At 64.4% G+C, this 14,219-nt stretch overlaps 2 protein-coding genes across 30 annotated transcripts in view; one reads left to right on the top strand and one right to left on the bottom strand.

Moving 5' to 3' along the window:
• KIF1A (kinesin family member 1A) overlaps positions 1–2,935 on the top strand; it is a 64,764-nt gene extending 61,829 nt beyond the window's left edge. For 27 of the 29 annotated variants that reach the window (XM_081261381.1, XM_081261379.1, XM_081261373.1 and 24 more), the window contains 3 exons: positions 265–457; positions 1,120–1,238; positions 1,583–2,935. In XM_081261381.1, coding sequence (XP_081117507.1) covers positions 265–457; positions 1,120–1,238; positions 1,583–1,625 — 355 coding nt within the window. In that variant the 3' untranslated portion in view covers positions 1,626–2,935. The remainder of the gene's footprint in view (positions 1–264; positions 458–1,119; positions 1,239–1,582) is intronic. The other 2 variants (XR_014018025.1, XM_081261385.1) reach the window with 2 other exon arrangements.
• A 4,449-nt stretch (positions 2,936–7,384) lies between these two features.
• LOC308630958 (aquaporin-12-like) lies at positions 7,385–13,101 on the bottom strand (the record flags this gene model as incomplete). Its single annotated transcript, XM_081261761.1, has 3 exons — positions 11,975–13,101; positions 10,542–10,658; positions 7,385–7,602 (listed from the first exon to the last, which is right to left on the bottom strand). The coding sequence occupies exons 1-3, from the start codon at positions 12,579–12,581 to the stop codon at positions 7,385–7,387; spliced, it is 942 nt and encodes a 313-aa protein (XP_081117887.1). The 5' UTR covers positions 12,582–13,101.
• Positions 13,102–14,219: the final 1,118 nt, after the last annotated feature.

The following is a 14,219-nucleotide window of genomic DNA, read 5'->3' as shown; positions in this document are numbered from 1 at the left end:
GAGCCAGAGCGGGGCCTAGTGTCACCGGGCAGTGATCGGCAGCTTCAGGGCTGTCTGCTCTTCAAGTCTCGCCATCCCCAGCTGGGATGTCCTCTGAGCCCCCAGAAACGGGCTAGTGGGTCGGGTCTCCGGCCTCTGGCCCGCTTTCTCCTGGGCAATGACCAGTACTGCGGGCCTGGCTCTGGGTGGGGGCTGTGACTTCTGCCTTGGCCCACACCACACCTGGCTGCCGGGATGTGAGCCAGTAGATGTCCTGCCCCACAGCCCGATCGTGTCCAAGAAGGGGTACCTGCACTTCCTGGAGCCGCACACAGCCGGCTGGGCCAAGCGCTTCGTGGTGGTACGACGCCCCTACGCCTACATGTACAACAGTGACAAGGACACGGTGGAGAGGTTTGTGCTCAACCTCTCCACGGCCCAGGTGGAGTACAGCGAGGACCAGCAGGCCATGCTCAAGGTGCGCCCGGTCCCCGGCCTGGGGCCCCCACAGGGCGGGACAGTGAGGAGGAACTGGGCCGGGCCTCTGCGCCCCACCTGGGGTGGGTGGCGCCTCTGTGTCCTGCCCAGGCTGCGGCTCTGTGTCCTGTGCAGAGATGGGACCTGGGGCTCAGCCCTGCTGCAGCTCAGTCCTGGTGACCACTGTGGGTGATGAGTGTGGTCCCAGGGCAGGGCAGATATGGCCAGTGGCCCGTCCTGTCCTCCTGGGGAACTGTGGCACGTGGCTCCCGCCCTCCCCGAGTGTGACCTTCTGGACACAGGAGCAGGCTCCCTGGGGCCGAGTGGGGAGAGAAGTCCTCTGAGCCCAGGAGCTGCAGAGTGGCCTCCTCTGTCCACCGCCCACACCCTGCACCAGGCCAGCAGGGCCACTCAGCCACGGCCACGGGAGGGGCAGACGCTTCCCCTGGGGTGCAGAGCAGGGTGGGGCCCAGGCCCAGGACAGAGCTTCTTGACCCAAGAGGCTTCTGGAAGGGAGCCGTAGCACCGCGGGTCGGGACAGGCCATGTGCCCTGCAGAGGGGTCGCCCTGCCTCCCCACGTGGTTTGGCCTGCGGCTCCCCGAGGTTCCTTCTCAGGAGTGGTGGGTGCCGGCCGGCTCCTTCTTACCCAGCCTCCTTTGCAGACGCCCAACACGTTTGCGGTGTGCACAGAGCACCGTGGCATTCTGCTGCAGGCCAACAGTGATAAGGACATGCATGACTGGCTGTACGCCTTCAACCCCCTCCTGGCGGGGACCATCCGGTACGGCTGTGCCCGGGCCCCGCCAGCCAGCACCTCTGGGGTGCGAGGCAGGCCAAGCTGCTTCTGGATCCTGTGGGGGTCCTGAGGGGGTGGGCCTGCACTAACTGGGTGGGCCTTGATGGGTGGCGGTGTGCGCACACTGTCAGGCTTGGGGACCCGGGCCCTCCATGTCACAGACAGGGGCCTGGTGGGTGTGGGGAGGGCTGAGGCAGCACCAGGCCTCACCCGCTCAGTGCCAGGGCCTGAGCGTCTGGTGGTCCTGGGGTTGCCCTGACGCCAGGGGCTTGACGGACGCGGCCGGGGGGTCAGTCCCAGCGTGACACCCCTTTCTCCTCCCTCTGCAGGTCCAAGCTCTCCAGGAGGAGGTCTGCACAGATGAGGGTCTGAGCCAGAGCCCTCCCACCAGCCAGCACCCAGCTGTCCCTCGCCCCATCCCCGTCTGTCCTGTCTGCCCAGCCTTCCCCTGGCAGGGAGTGCCGGGCCTGGGCCGATGGCCAGCTGTGCCCCAGGGAAGCCTGCACGAGTCCTTCTTTCTTCTTCCTCAGCTGCTCTGGGTGGGGGGAGCTGGGGATCTGAGGGAGGCCAGAGGGCACAAGACCCCGTGTTGCCGCCATTCTAATATTTTTTTAAGCATAGACAGACTTATAATTAATATACAGTAGTTAGTGACGTGGAGACAGTCCTGAGAAATTAACTATAACTGTGTTCTATTTATAAGTATTTATTTCTAATGCCTCCGAGTAGACCTGTAAGACCCAGCGGCCACCCTCCCTGTTTGTTCCCTCTGCGTCTCCAGCCTTAGGGGCAGAGCGAGGGAAGAGGAGTTTGGACGTGGGACCCTCGGTTGGCACACAGGCACACCTGAGCCAGGTTTCTCTGAGCCTCCTCCAGGTGTGTGGGGTCTCCAGGTGCTAAGGTGCTAAGGTGGTGCCAGCAGGATTGAGAGGGTGAGCGGACCTGAGATGAGACCATGGAGGCCAGGAGGGAGGAGGCCTGGAGGGCCAGGAGGGAGGAGGCCAGGATGTCCAGGGCGCCCAGGCTCACCAGTTGTGTCCAGACTGTCGGGGCCGGTGGCTGGGTTCAGACACAGGGCTCTTGGGCAGCAGGCCAGGTCAGCATTCAGGGTGTGGGTCCCGGCCTCCAGGGCCTCCCTGGTGCTGTGAGGACGCAGAGGACCAGGCTGCTCTGGGAGGAAGTTCTGTGATTGGAAGCTCCCCACACCCACCCTCCTCTCCACCCAGGGAGCAGACTCCGTGCACGGGGCATGTCTTGGCAGGTGGGTGAGGGCAGATACCAGGCTGTCTTGGCAGTCCAGGGTTCTTCTGCACCTGGGGGATTCCCACTCACAGGCCCATTTGGAAAAACAGGAACCAAACTGCAAGCCCCTAACCCTAACCCCCTGGACCAGGCTGCTGTGGGCTGGGCACCTTCCACCCCTGGCCAGCTCCTGCTGCTTGGTTCAGATGAGCCGGGGGTCGGAGGTTCCCCATCAGCTCAGGTGGTCCCTGGACGGCACTACCCTGACCCTCTCGGAGGAAGAGACGAGGGTGTGGGCCTCTTTCATGCTGACAAACAGGTTCAGGTTTTCCTTGGGGAAACCGTCCAGGCCTCTGGACCCTCACCCGACCGCAGGGCTCAGGGTGAGTGGTATTGTGGAAGCAGGATCTGAGCTGCGGCCAGCACAAGACCAGATGCGAGCTCAGTGCAGCAGGGTGGCTGCCTCGTCCCCAGGGCCTCTGTCGGAGCGCCAGGTCTTAGGAGACCACAGCTGTGCAGTGTGGGCCACACAGCGCTTTCTTTAGAGGGTCCTTGAGGACAGTGCCGTCCCAGACTGAAGTAAACCTTGTGCAGAAACCAGGTGACAGCCCTGTGGACCGTGGGGGCAGTGGGCTGAGACCCAGCATCCAGATGGCACTCACTCCGGTACCCATGACCCCCTTGAGGCAGGGAGGGTGGGACAGAGCACCCTGCTCTGAGTTGAGTTGGATTTCAAGGCCACACCCTTCACAGCAGGCTAGAGGCCAGGCCCACCACGGCCACTCAGGTCAGCCAGCCTGAAGCCGTGGCCTCGGGAAGGTCTGGGCCGCCCACCAGCGGGTGTCTGAGGCCAGCCAACCTGCAGAGCACCTGCTGCCTGGGGTCAGGCTGAGGGAAAGGCCAGGAGCCTGGAGCCCTCTGCATTCAGAAGACCCCCCCATGAAGGCCTGGGCGGTGCCATTTTGGCATGGGCGGGCACTGAGATGGGCCCCTGCCCTGTGGGCCGTCCAGAGTCAGTCTGCAGAAACAGGAGGAGATGCCAAGGGCAGTGTGTCCACAAGGTGGGAAGCCCGGTTTCTGTTTGCCCACCCTGCCCGAAACCCCCCACGTGCCCAGCCAGCTGAGGACAGTTGCCCCCACCCCTGGAGTGCTGTGTCCACATCTGTGCCCTGGAGAGACCCTTGGGGTCTTCCCATCCTGTGAGGCGGAGGGGAGCACCTGGTCTGGCTGTGGCCCCCATTTCTTGCTGGTACGGAGGCGAGAGGTCGAGACAGCCATCTCTCCTGGTGGTTTTGTTCTGAGGCTTAATACTGCCCGGCTCTGGCCTTGCTTTGGCCTGGGGGATGCCGGCTCCTGGGGTCCTGTGAGGTTGAGAAGCCCAAGTCCTCCTGCCAAGTGGTCCTGCCGGCATAGCTGCCGAGAGTGGCCTTCCACATCCATCCTGTCTCTGGAGCCCGGGGCACCTGGGGGTCCTGAACGTGGCTAAGGTCTACTGTGGTGCTGGTCCCGTGCCAGCTCGGCCAGGTCTGGGGCCCCAGAAGGCATCCTCCTCTACCCCTGCAGCCCCAGGTTGGACAGAGGCTGTGACGGCCCCGTCTCTCCCCGGGTTGTGCTTCCTGTAGTTGGTCTGTTCTGAGTGCCCCTGCAGCTTGGAGGCTGCGTCCCTGGCTTGTACATATGTGATTGCTGTGGGACCCTGTGTCATCTCCACTACCCCGACGTAGCGACTCTCCCCATGTCTTACCCGAGTGTTAGCTCTAGGCCCCGGTACTGTGTGTATGCATCACGGCTGTGTCCGACCAAGAAATAAACGTGGCTCTACGCAACACATACCCGTGTCTCAGCTGTGGCTTTGTGCTAGGTCTGTTGGGGGTCACAGGGCATCTATTCGGCACAGTCCAGAGATGGCATCTGCTGCCCAGTGGCCAGCAGGGAGGGGCTGGCTTCTTGGGGTGGAAGGGGCAGGGTGGGGAGAGATTTGTGGGGTGAGGTGCCAGGGGTGCTCTCTTTGGAGCCCACCTACTTCTGAGCCGCCCCAGATGCCCTCACCTGTAGGTGCCAGGTTCATGCTAGACCATGGCACTGCCCCTCAGGCAGCATTTGGGGTCTGGGCCCCTCAGAACCCAGCCAGCAGGGTGTGCCAGGCTCTGGGACCAGAGCTATCCCAAGAATTGGTGTGAGGCCATGGCCCGTAGGGCCTGGTCCTGCCCGCGGCCCCGGTGGGAGTGGGGGTGACTACCACACTGGCTGGATCTTGTCCAGTTAGGTCCCCCCAAGGCCAGGGTTCAGCTCCCCAGAGAAAGAACAGGGTTCAGGGGACACGGGAGTCTCCTGGCCAGGCCATTCTGAGAGGTCAAAGCCAGCAAGACTAGGTCTAGGCTCAGGAGCTGTTCCAGGGGCAGTCGTCAGGCCAGGCCGCCTGCTCAGGAGTGTGGTGGGCTCCTCCCTGGCCCTGGACCCCAGGGATGCAGATAGGCCAGGTGCAGGGTAGCCCATCAGGTCTTGGGCAGTAGTACCAGGAGGGCTGCTGGACACAGGGAATGTGGCTAGGCCTCGGCAGAGGGACCTGGGAGCCGGTCCTGGATGGGGTGCTGGTCCCCTGCCTGGGCCAGCCTGGACTCTGCCTGGGTTGGGGGTGTCAGGGTCTTCCGCACCCTGAGTGTCCTGGAGGCTGTGGGAGGTTTGGTCTTGAGCCTTGAAAGACACGTGAGGTCACCTCCCTTGCATGAGTGGTGTGGCCTCCCCCTGAGTTCAGAGTGATTCTGCTCGGAAGCAGGGCACTGGGCCTCTGGGCCATGTTCCCAGTCCTTTTGATATTTCCTTTGTGACAGGAAAGCCCCTGTGCCCGCCCAGGCAGAGCTCTGCCTTGATGCACTTCCCACTCTTCATTTTAAAAATAATTTTATGATGATTTGTTGCAGGGAAGTCAGGAAAAACAATAAAAAGGGTTTATTTTCAAAATTTTGCGATAATGGTAGGTTCACAGGAAGTTGAGAGTCTGCGAACCTTCACCAGGTGGCTCAGAGCTAGAGACTCCCCCTGCAGATGGCGGCCTCCCAGACAGACAGTGGTCAGCAGGCCCATCAGCCCTGGGAGCCCTTCCCCACACAGACACGGGGCTTCTGACGCCCAGCTCTCCCCTGGGCGGTCGGCTGCCCCCAGCACGGGCTTCTAGGTGCTCCCAACCTGCCCTGGATCCTGTAGTCACCTCCTCTCCCCCGGGGAGCAAATCAGATCCTACGGACGAGGCCCCAGGAGGTGCAGGACAGCGGCGCCCAGCTGAGCACTGCCCAGGGAGCTCGGCCCCTCGCCAGGGCCTTGTGTGTGCAGACACCCAGGCACGGGGGGCTTGACAGAATAAAGACCCTGTGGGGACCAAGGCAGCTGTGCCGTCTCTAGTGCTGCCCCACAGCCCCTCCTCAGGGACAGTGAGTCTTGCCATCCTGGGACCCGCCCAATCCAGGAGTCTGCCTTCCACAGGAAGCTCCCACTCCGGCCAGCACTGCCAGAGCCCAGACGGAGTCTCTCCCAGAGCCACCCTCTCCAAAACCTCATGACCTCCCCTGGGCTCCCCTCACCCTCTGCCCGCTGCCGCCTGGCCTGGTGGTGCGGGCAGGGCCTGAGCACCTGGACAAGTCCCTGGTGCTGCTCTGGGATGCCCCTGTGGGGCTGGACCACTAGGTGGGCTTTCATGCCAGCCATCCTGCAGCTGCCTGCGTGAGCCCCCAGAACCTGCATGAGCAGGTCCCCCGTCCCTGCGGTACAGCAATGCCCACTGTGGCCTGGCACTCTCCCTGGGCCCTGACCTGAGGCCTGGCCTGGACCAGCCTCCCTCTGCACTGTGGCAGCCTGACCACCCCCAGGCTGCAGCTGGCCCAGCACCTCTGCCTGCTCCCGTTCTGGGAACAGGGGTGGTGGCCGGTGTGACCTGGGATGGCAGAGCCCTGGCAGGGCAGCCATACGGGCTGGCTGCAGGCTCCACCCCAGCGCTCCCTGAGGGCCCTGGGCTCCTTGTCACCCCCCCCCCCAGGCTGTCATACCAAGCAGGGGAAGGGAGAGGCTGAGGCTCCTGACCAGCGGCCTGGTGAGGGGACTTAGAGGGGGAAGGGGCAGCCACGGGAGGGGCCAGAGGACCTTTCTCTGTCCCCTCACTGGAAGGCTGTGAGCAGACGAGGCCTCACCAGGTCCCCAGGGAGACCCTGGCTTTCCCCTCGGGCACCCTCCCCACAGAGCAGCCGGGTCAGGGATGCTGCTCCCTCAAGACAGAGTGGGACCATGGCACACCCCTTGCCCTCTCGGATGGACTCTGGGGACCACAGAACGGGGACCTTCATCCTCTTGTGGTGGGAATTCCCAGATCAGCTCTAGTTTGACGGGGGAAAATGGCTGGAGGCTCCACGGTTGGGGTTCTATGGGACAATGGGGTGCCCCTGGCAATTATTCTTGGAGATTGACAAGGTTTCCTGTCTTTGGAGTGAGCAGGCATCATCCTGGTGGCCAGGGAACTCCGTGGACACCAGGTTCAGGGCCCTGTACCTGGCCTAGACTCTGCAGCCTCCGCTGTCGGCCCCCGGTCATCTCCAGGGCCCTGGGCGAGCTCCATGTCCCAGGCGCCGGTGCCATCCACAATTTTGCTGGGCCCAGGAGACGTTCCCCAGCCCAGGCTCCCCCTGCACCCGGGGCCCACCCTTTATTCTCATTCTGTAACAAGAAGCAGGAAAGAGCCCGTGGGAGATGAGCGCCCGCCCTGCCCACCCCTCGAGAGGCCTTTCAGGCCCAGGGAGACAGGCACCGAGCAACGGTTTATTGACAAGTGGTTTCCAGGGAGGGGAACTGGGCCCCCTCGGCTCCAAGGCCCCAGGTCCATCAGCGCTGACCCTCGCTGGCGTTCACCGAGCCAGGCGGCTCAGCAGTAGCCCCGCAGCAGCGGCTCTGCCCCCCCCCAGCTCCTGGCCACGGCACCCTGCCTCCAGGGCCCGCCTATCCTCAGAACCTGGGGCCAGCTTCCCTTTGGGGGTCCGGAACTTGCTCTTCCGCCTGTAGAGCAGGTTTCTCTGGAAAAGGCGGGGCAGGCCACCTTCATGGAGCAGGACAGCCAGGACCATGCCTACGAGAGACAGAGTCAGACCGCAGGGTGGACCAGACACCGCAGCCCAGACCCTCCAGGCCTGGGGTCCTCCCTTGGAGATGGAGACAAGCCGTCAGAGCTCTGCGGAGCTTGTAACTTCTAGAACATGCTCTGGGACCCCGACCTGGGATCCCAACCTGCTCAGCTTCTCCTCCCAGGCTACCTCATGGAGGTCACATGCATCGTGGGGGCACTGTGTGCTGTTGGGAGGGGCGAGGGAGGAGAGGGACAGAGGTGGGCCTGGGCCAAGAAGAGCAGGGCCTGGGTCCATGCCCGGGCCTGGCCGACTCCCTCCTAGACCCCACGTTTTGTGCGGAACCCAGGAGTTGAGAATTCTAGCTCCCACCCAGTCTCCAGGTCTCTGGGAAGGCTAGCCAGCCAGGTGTGATGTAAGGGTTTAACCTGTGGGTGGTGGTCCCCCAGGGGACTCGCTGAGTTCCACCTAGGCCAGGGCCAGCCTGGCCTGACCACATGTGGTACACCAGCAGACACTCTGTGTCCTGAGGACAACCCCATGATCAGCTGCTGACACTCTTCGGTTGCCCTTTTCTATTCCTTAGGTGGACATGGTACAGCCCCTCTAGAGCAGGGCCAGGCTGAAGGGTAGGACACCTGCTCAGGGTCCCAACCACTGGGCAGTCACATCTCCGCAGCCAGCCTGGCTTCCGATCTTAGCCACCAGACGGCGCTGCCCCCAAGGCCCTGGTTCTCAGGGGCAGATTTTAACTTGGACTTTCTGGATGATGATGGCTACGGGAATGTGCTTCTGCCCGGCTGAAGTGCTCTAGATGATGGGACAAGGTTCTGTCAAAGGCGCCAGCCAGCCAAGGTGGGTGACAGTAGGGAGAAGCACAGCACAGATTTGGAAGCTGAGAAGCAAGTGAACCGTGAAGGGACAGACAGCTGTGAGGGGAGCCTGAGGGCGAGGGACAGCCCATGACTGGGCCCACCATGCTGACCCACCTGCTGTGTTTTCAGAACAGTTTGCTGCAGCCCTGCCTGGCCTAACTCATAGGATACACTACTTCCCTCAGCAAGTAACCTGTGGTCCCCCAAGCCCACCAGCCGGCGGATAAGGAGAAGATGGCTTGTGTGACACGGAGGAGAAGTGGTCAGCGTGGGCCACAGTGACCCACGCTGCCTCCAGTGGTTGGCAAGGAATCCCCCTCCACGGGAGAGACCCCTGGAGGGGTGGGGCTGGGAGATCTGACGCAGCCTTGCCGTCAGTCCAGAGTCAGGGAGGCCCAGGGAGGGCTCCCTGGAAACTTCCCTGGGACCCCAGCCACGCAGGAGGGCAGGAGGGGCATGCCGACCCTCTCCTCCCTGAGAGGGGCCCCTCTCTCCCCTTTCCCCTCTCCTGTTCCCACCAACAGAGCCACGTCTGCCCCTCTGAGCATGTCTGAACCGGCAGCAGAGGACCTCGGCTCTGCAGTGGCACTGGGTGTGCAGGGCAGCAGCAGGGAGCCGGAGCGGGCTGGGTGGGTGGGCTAGAGTGTACCCATTGGCTCCACAGAACCCTGGTGTTTCAGCAAGAGGGGCCGGGTCTCTCTGGGAGGGGTCTCTCTGGGAGGGGTGCTCAAATCCACGTGAGACGAGCTCAAAGTCCCAAAGTCTCCTTCCTTTCAAAGAGCGCGGCCTTTCCCACTGCATGGTCAGGAGCAGGGCCACTCCCCAAGAGGGTATCAGGGCCAGCAGGTGCACTCACTCCCAGGTTCCCTATAGGACGGGGCCATGTCAGCGTGTATGTATGTGTGGGGTGCCGAGCTCCCAGACTCTCCCCCTCAGCTCCCAGAAGCTTCCAAGGGACATGTGGATGGCTGTGGACCTCAGCTACTCAGACGGAGTCTCAGTGGAGCCAGAGGCCACACGGGGTGCAGAGCATTCCCTAATCCACGTCCTGCCCAGAGCCTGAGAATGTGACCTTGTTGGAAATCGGGTCCTTGCAGATGTGATTAGTTGAGTCACATGGAGTCGAGTGGGTGGCTATGTCCAGGGGTGTCCCTGTAAGAAGAGGAGACACAGGCACAGACAGCAGGAGCTTGGAGTGGTGTGCCTGTGTGCCGGGGACCCGTGCAGGGAGAGGAGCACATGCCCCAGACCTCAGGGGCACAGCCTCCCCCTCCTCCGCCTCAGACTGCCCTCCAGAGCTGTGCGCAGCCACCCAGTCTGTGTGGCTTGCTGGGTCACTCTGGCCAAGCCAGCCACCGGTCAAGCACAGCTGAGAACCAAGACGCCGCACAGGTCTGAAATCCACCTGCCGGGTGAGTTCACCCTCTGTCGGCCATCAACTGACATCTTGGGTGAGATGTGCTCACCAAGGAGAAGAAATCACCCCAAACAGGAAGGGCCGGGTCACCCTGGGGGGAGGGCGCTCCACGGGCTGCCGAGCCGAGGGTACGTCTGGGTGGACAGCGCTAGGATGCGGAGCAGGATGGAAGCCCGGCCGCCCTCCCCAGCCAGCGAGACGGAGCTTTCAGGAAAGGAAGCGAAGCCCAGTGCTCCGCCGTGGTGGCAGTGACCTCTGACCAGGTCAGGGTGCCAAGGATGCGAGGCCCTGGAGCCAGGAGTGGAGGGGCAGGGTGGAGGCGGTGAGGACAGGCCTCCTGGTCCTCCCTGGGCACCCTCCAGGTTAACACCGAACAGGACTCCCAGGGAAGCCTGCAGGCCCATGCTGGGGACGAAAGTGCCCGGCCAGAGGGCCTGAGGGGGACCGGCCCTCCTCCCACAGGACGCTGCAGACCCACAAGCTGCTGGTGAAATCGTCCCCCACAGCACACGAGGCAGTGGAGACCTGGAGGCCAGGGGCGCCTGGGGTCGTCTCCATCCCTGGGCCCTGCACCCCCACCCACCCCCACAGCCAGGGCAGCCCCTGCGCCAGGGGTTCCAGCCCAGCCCCAGGGACCCTCCCCCCACCTCACCTGTCAGAGGGCCCAGCCAGTACACCTGGGCGTACTCCAGCCAGGAGTGCCCGGAGCAGCGGAAGGTGATGGAGGCGGCCAGGGCGGGGTTGAAGAAGGCGGACGTGTAGGGCCCAGCTGCAGACAGAGCACACAGGCCTCGTGTGGGCCCAGCCTGCCGCTGCCGGTCCAGGCCAGGCCTGAGCCTCGGAGACCACACTGCAGGCCCACTGGTTCAGCTCCTGACCAGGGCCCTTGGTGCTTATGGACACAAAGAAGCAGGCCAGGGCAGCCAAGGCCTCAGGGCAGCCAGGACAAGGGTCCAGACCCTCCCCACACCTGGCCCAAGAAGGACTCAACCCTCCTCCAACACCCTGCCTACTAGGAGGCAGCCTCTGAGGGCGACCGGGAGGGAGCCAAGACTGGGAGGCAGAGACCTGGAGGGAGAGAAGGAGAGACAGACATGGACAGGCAGAGGAGACAGACAGATGGAGACGGGGAGGGACAGCGCAGAGACCAGGAGGTGGGGGCACACAGAGAGGGAGAAGGCAGAGCAGAGACAGAGGCCAGGTGGTGAGGGCAGAGAGGACGGGGGTGAGGGGGCGCCGAAGGGCCAGCAGCTCTCGGGATGGCTGGGGGGACCACAGCAGTCAGGCAGTGTGGCCAGGCAGGGCAGAGCAGGTGGCCACGGGACACAGCCCAGCAGACAGGTGGTGACCAGGTCAGACAGCGGCATACCCGAAGGCCAGATGCCTAGGCGTCTGTGCTGAGGCCGAGCCCAGGCCACCGGGCCACAGAGCCTGTCCCTGCAGAGCCCCCGGCTCATCTCACCTCAGTGTCCACAGCCTTGGTGGTCCAGGCCACCGGCTGCCCGCCCTGTGCTGGGCCTGTCCTTACTGAGCTACAGCCCCATCTGTGTAAGATACCTGCTCAGGGACAGTCCCCCCAGTGGAGCCAGGGCCCGTGCCTGAGATCTAGGACCCAGAATCCGAGCAGGACCATGAGCGGGGCCCAGGAGGCCTGGTCAGGGGGTCAGCCTGGCTGGGACAGGGGTCACAGGTGTGGGGCAAGGAAGGCACGGCCATCTCAGAGCCCCACAGGGAGTGTGGGGACGTGAGTGAAGATGGCCCTCAGGACTTGTCACTCCTGGGGGTGTGTCAGAGGACTCAGGGGATCCTGGGTCAGAGCTGGGGCCAGGCCCTGAAGAACCTGCTGGGCTGAGCCTGGGACCAGGTGTGGCGTTTCTGGAATGAACCAGGCAGCTGGGAGCTGGCAGGGAGGCAGCTGGCAGGGGCCGGTGCCTCCCCACCACCCTGCATCCAACCTGCTGGCCCTACACACCCACCAGGGCCCCAGGAAGTGGCTGCCTCAGCCTGGGGGTCGAGCGCCTCTGGCCAGCACCCCCCCCTCCTGCTGTGGTCCTGAAGGGCCCCGCAGAGGGGAGCAGGTCTCACCTACGTAGGTCATGACGGTGACCAGCAGAGCCAGGGTGGGCACCCTGTACACAGGGGCACTGTGCGGCAGGCGGAGGAGGGCCAGGTGGAAGAAGAAGGCGCAGGCGCCCTCCACCAGGGTGCCCTGGGGCACAGAGGTGCGCAGCGCCGAGCTGCAGTGGGCAGCCATGAGGCTCTGCACCAGGTGCAGCTCGCTGAGCTCCCAGGCCCAGCAGCGCCGGGCCAGGGCGTGGGCGGCCTGCATGCCCAGCCCCTGGGCTGCCAGCTTCAGCAGGGTGCTGGACAAAGACGCCTCAGCCATGAGGAAGTCCTGCAGGGCCACAGAGGGGTTGGCTGAGGCCCCATCGAAGGTGGCCCCGTGCACCAAGAAGAGCAGGAAGACCAGGGTCAGCAGCAGGTCGGGCCCGAAGCCCCCTGCCCAGGGGCCGATCTCCATCAGAACCTGCATCTCCAGGCAGCAGGCTGCCAGCTGGGCCGCCGCAGCGACCTCCCGGGCGAAGCTGGCATAGGCGCCTGCGGAGAGCAGGGCCCTGGACGCCCTCCTGGCTGCCTGGCAGAGGGCACAGGTGGCAAAGAAGAAGGAGAGGGACACGTTCAGACCAGCCATCACCCCGGACCCCAAGGAGGAGCCGTGCTGAGCAGGGGACCAGGTGACGTGTGCGTCTGGCCAGCCTTACAGTCCAGGGTGGAGGAGGGCGGGAGCGTCCACCTGACCTCTGGGAAAGCCACACCTGCACCCCTTGCTACCGGCCCCACTGGTCACAGGCTGGTGTGGTCAGGAGCACCCACAGTGGACCTGCCTGCCTGGTGTCCTCCCCAGAGTGTGGGCACAGTGGGACCCACATCCCCCTCTCACCAGCCCCAGGCGGGGCACCTTCTTCAAAGCCTCCATCTGAGCTGTGACTCAGCCTGGGCTCCTGGCCGCAGGACCACGTCACCTCTCCCCTGCTCCTGGGCTGTGGCCCACCTCCAAGCCCCAGCTCTGCCGCCCTCCAAGTCACCTGCCACGAGCGCCCCAGGAGGCGGCTGCTGCACAGGGGGCCTGTGCCATGGACCCACGACCCCCACCGGGGTGGTGGGCCACCAGCAGAGTGCCGGCCCTCAGGAACTGCGCCTGCAGAGGTGGCCTCCTTGGGCTGCCATCTTTCTGCCTGGCACCACGGGTCCCATGACACCCCCAAGGAAGGTCGCGACTGAGCACCCACAGAATGACTGGCCAGGACTTGCGGGTGGGGAGGGAAGCGGATCACGAGGCAGGGGCCAGTGCCCTGCAGGAACCCACCCCGGCACCCTGTCCTGAGGTGCAGATGGGCCTCTTCCTGAGGACAAATGGCCAGACAGGAGGGACCAGAGGAGGTGGGAACGCCACGGAGACCGCTGGGCGCTGGCTTGTCAGAGAGGACATGAAGCCTGGAGGTCACAGGCCCAGGGGCTGGGGGCCATCAGGGCTCCACTGTGGCGTGACAGGAGGAGGAGAAGGTGCTCAGGAGTGGGTGGCTATTCTGAGTCTGTGGGGTGGCTGCCCCGAGCAGGAACCAGAGTGCAGGGCCAGGGGGAATGGTCATCCGGGCAGAGAGCAGATGGGGCCCAGCTCAGAGGCTACTGGGAGGGGCCGAGGGGACATGAGCCCTGAGCCTCTTCCCTGCCTGTCCTGGGGAAAGACACCCCCTGCCCTAGAGGGGCAGTTCCAGGGGGAAGAGAGGACACGGCTGTGCTGCAAGGTCAGGTCGAGGCCTCCTGGACAGTGTGACCACAGACAACAGCAGGGGTGCATTGAGGAAGGGGTGACGGGGCAAAGGTCAGACAGAGACAGGTACCCCCAGGCAGGTGGCGGGGCTGAGCCAGAGAGGTGGGGATCTGACCGCAGGAGCCAGGGCCTCCGCAGGGCCAAGGCCCCTGTCAGACGCCCCTGCAGGACTGTTGGAGCCAGAGGCACCACTGTCCCTCCCCGACCACCCTCCTCATGCCCGCCGGGCGGGGCACACCTGGCCCCACAGGTGCCCCTCCCTGGCCCACGTCCCTCCCGTGTCTTGGGCCTCCAGCTCCCCCACTTCCAGCAGCCTGCCAGAGGGCTGGCCACAGCCACAGGACACCAAGGCAGCGGGAGAGCCAGGGCATGGCCTGCTCAGGCCCTTCTGTGGGGAGCCAGCTCCCAGCCTGCCTGGCGTATTTAATGTGGAGGGAGGAGGCTGGGCAGCCTGCGCTGGCCCACCAGAACCAGTCCAACCCCGCCCGGGGCCTTTCA

Source organism: Spermophilus citellus (assembly GCF_964194105.1).
Source record: "Spermophilus citellus genome assembly, chromosome: 11".
Lineage (NCBI taxonomy): Eukaryota > Metazoa > Chordata > Mammalia > Rodentia > Sciuridae > Spermophilus > Spermophilus citellus.
The sequence above is the reverse complement of the archived record's forward strand: the minus strand, read 5'-3'. Positions and strand labels throughout refer to the sequence as shown.